Below are 3,372 nucleotides of genomic sequence, written 5' to 3'. Positions count from 1 at the left end.
CTGAAATAACACAGATGGCCAGCTGGTGACATAGGGCTGCTTGGAACTATCATGAAATATCAAAAGGCAGGGTCCCTGTTCAGATTGAGTTTATGTAAACTGTGTGGAGGACATCCTCAGATTGCTCCAGGTTATCACAGTAAAAAGGAAGGCTGGAGGAGGGATGTAAGGCAGCACATGGTGCTGGATCTGGGGCTGGTGAGTAACATATTTTGGGGTAGGATATTTTTTCAAAAAGAAAGTCTTCATGAACAAGGATTCACGTAATGATGTGTATTGTCAGTTTATTCCTTCATAGTAATTGCCATAGGTACAGAGAGACATTGCTGAGGTGCAAGATGGTTCAATAGAAGTGACAGTTCCTCCAAGATGTGATATACAATCACTATAAATGATGCTAGTACAGGTTAAATATGGATACAATCTTCTCATTAATAACTATCTCTTGGTTGCAGATACATTTCTTTACTGGCGTCTTCATCACAGCCAATGGCCAACCAGACTAAATCAACAGTTGTAGAGTTTGTCCTGCTTGGATTTCCGGGTCTTGCAGAGAAGTTCTATCCTGTGGTCTCGATAACCATCTTCCTTCTCTACAACCTTTCTCTCTACGCCAATGGCATTGTCATTGTGTTGATTAGCTTGCACGAACAACTACACCAACCAATGTATGTCATTGTTGGAAACCTAGCCTTCTCTGACTTACTTTTCGACACACTGACCTTGCCAAAAATCATTGCCAAGTATTGGTTTGGGCATGGATCCTTGGCCTTTTCTGTTTGTTTTCTTCAAATGTTCTTTGTACATTATCTGTCCACTCTCGATTCCTTTATGATTCTGCTTATGGCCATGGATCGATATGTTGCCATCTGTAAGCCGCTAAGATACCATACCATTGTAAGTAACCGAGTGGTGACAATCCTGTGCTTATTGATCTGGGTCTTTGCTGCCATTGTTGGCCTAGTTATTACCACCTTGGGCCTTTGGCTATCCTACTGTGGCCCCAACAGAATTAAGAGCTGTTTTTGCTCTCTCACCCCTGTCGCCGTCTTATCTTGTGCCGATTCAGCTTCAGCTAGGAGGACTGGGTTCATCATTGCCTTGTTTGCCCATGTTTGCCCGTTGTCCTTTATTGTCTTCTCGTACATCATCAGCCTCTCAAAGTTGAGCTCACTAGGGCGCTCGGAAAATTGGCAGAAGGCTTTTTACACCTGTACAACTCATGGCTTTGTCATTGGCTTGTACTTCATCCCTCGACTCACTGTCTACACCTACAATCAGGTCCAGCTGATCCCCAACGCCGATCTCAACGTTCTGCTTATTTGTCTGTACACTTTTGTCCCCCATTTTGCCAGCCCTATCATTTTCTGTCTTCGGACAGAGGAAATCAAAAGGACTCTGAGAAATGTGTTGAAACGAACGATAACCAAGAAATATTAATCCATTTGCATAATTGAACAATCCAGTTCAGCATGGGTTTCATCAACGTTGACCACTGTGTGTGTCCATATGTTGTGAACATCTTATGAGAGGACATCACAACTACTTCTTCTATATGTCTCATTCTTCCCTTCCTTTTTTCCCCAAAACATTACATAATCTCCTGGAGGGAATATCCTTCTAGTCATGAAGTGATGATTCCCAGCCCCTACATTAGTACAAATAGGGGTGTAAGGGTGGGCAGTGGTCCTTTGGCTTTCCCTTCCTAATAATTAGCATTTTATTGTGTCCTTTGCTTTGGAAATACTATCAGAGAAAGAGACCAAGCACATCTTGGATACTTATGAGATAAGTTTATGACAGCATCAGCCATGGTGAGTGTGGCATGGTTAAAAGGGGTGTTCTAATATGATAAAAGGGGTGTTGTTACAGGAATTCAGTACATAGTGTAGAGCCCTGAAGCAGTACCTATATCAGATTTAAGTCCAGAGGAGCTCCAAGACACCGCTAGGGTGGATTCAACACAACATGTGGAAACTAGGTGGTGATAGGCCCATGTGACTAGGCCCAGGAGACAATGGACTCTGCATACAGATAATTTCCCCTGCACCATGGAGGTCTCAATGAGGACAATAAAAGGGTAGGCCACTACTGCCCTGTAAGGTCCTCCAGGCCTGTTTGTAAAATTGAAGTATATGTATATTTGTAGTATTTAGCTTCTACGGTACTTCTGTGTGTGGAATCCTGATTATGTTGTGCAGTTTCATGTCTGCCCACTACTTTACATGGGTGATGGTCTCCCAATCTCTCGTGCATGAATACCATATTTCAGTCACATTGGGGGTTTTCCTGCCATGGTGTAACATCTCTACCAGATTGTATTTTTTTTTTCCCTGGCCAATGAGACATAGACTTTTAGGCTTTGGATTATCATCTCGCTGCATAACCCAATGATACTTAATAGACATAGGTGACTGGAGATTTGTATATATTTTTGTAAATATTCTGGTAGAATGTAGAATTTTCTACAGGTCAAAAGGTTTCCAGGTCAAGAGGCATCAGAGGACGGGTCATAAATGACCATACTCCCAAACCACCACCACCAAGTATCTCCATGACTGCCTTTCTATGAGACTTGCTCTACACTAGTCATAATGGACTTCTATTTTCTGCTCTTCGGAAGACTTCTGGAATTTCCTGACTATCTGAAATATTGTTCCTGTGGAACTGCTTAGTCAGCCTTTTCAATATAATGTGAAATATTATTATGGTTGATTATTGATGACAGGTGAGGGGGGTTAGTAAGCAACTTTATCCTGAAAAAATAAATAAATAAATATTAAAAACTCTTATGTCCTGTGACTACTCAGATGCTCCATGGACAGCCCATATCACAGCCACATACAGTACGAGTTACAAGTGGAATGGACCACAGTTCCTGGGCTGTTCCCAAAACTTAGGTCTTCCCTTCTCACTGCTGCCCTGCTCTACGGTGTCTATAGTCAACATCACCTTTCTGTGAACCCACAATTCAGTATTATTATTCCTCCAGTCAAATGGCTGAGCCCCTTTATACTGAGTGTCCAATCATTGCTGACAATAGTCACACCCTCTTCACAAAGTGAATACTAACACCAAGTCATCAATAGGGCTGGGGCTACATGGAGAAACACAATGATTTACTATAGCAGACATGTCCAGAGACAGAGATTCTCTATAAATTTAGTGACTCACAGATGACAGCTTTTCTGATTGTAGACGTTTTTATTCTTCTCCACCTGGCTCAGACCGCTATGTTGACTTTACCTGATGACTGCATAGTTTTTTGCAAAAACATAATTTGCCCCTCTATTCAGCAGTCATTTCCACCATATAAGACAGCACAAATTATTTAAGACACCAGACCTGACCCCTAAATAAATTCAGACCAGA

General features: G+C 41.9%; 1 protein-coding gene across 1 annotated transcript; it reads left to right on the top strand.

Annotated features, from left to right (window-relative positions):
* The first annotated feature begins 489 nt into the window (after nt 1–489).
* Nucleotides 490–1,440, top strand: LOC120994095 (olfactory receptor 6B1-like). The gene has a single exon (XM_040422553.1). The coding sequence runs from the start codon at nt 490–492 to the stop codon at nt 1,438–1,440; it is 951 nt and encodes a 316-aa protein (XP_040278487.1).
* Nucleotides 1,441–3,372: the final 1,932 nt, after the last annotated feature.

The sequence above is a fragment of the Bufo bufo genome, chromosome 3 (assembly GCF_905171765.1).
Source record: "Bufo bufo chromosome 3, aBufBuf1.1, whole genome shotgun sequence".
Taxonomy (NCBI): Eukaryota; Metazoa; Chordata; class Amphibia; order Anura; family Bufonidae; genus Bufo; species Bufo bufo.
This window is presented reverse-complemented; position numbering and strand designations above follow the sequence as displayed.

Bases quoted from the DNA above. Each gene is read 5' to 3' on its own strand.
- LOC120994095 (XM_040422553.1), top strand. From the start codon at position 490: ATGGCCAACCAGACTAAATCAACAGTTGTAGAGTTTGTCCTGCTTGGA.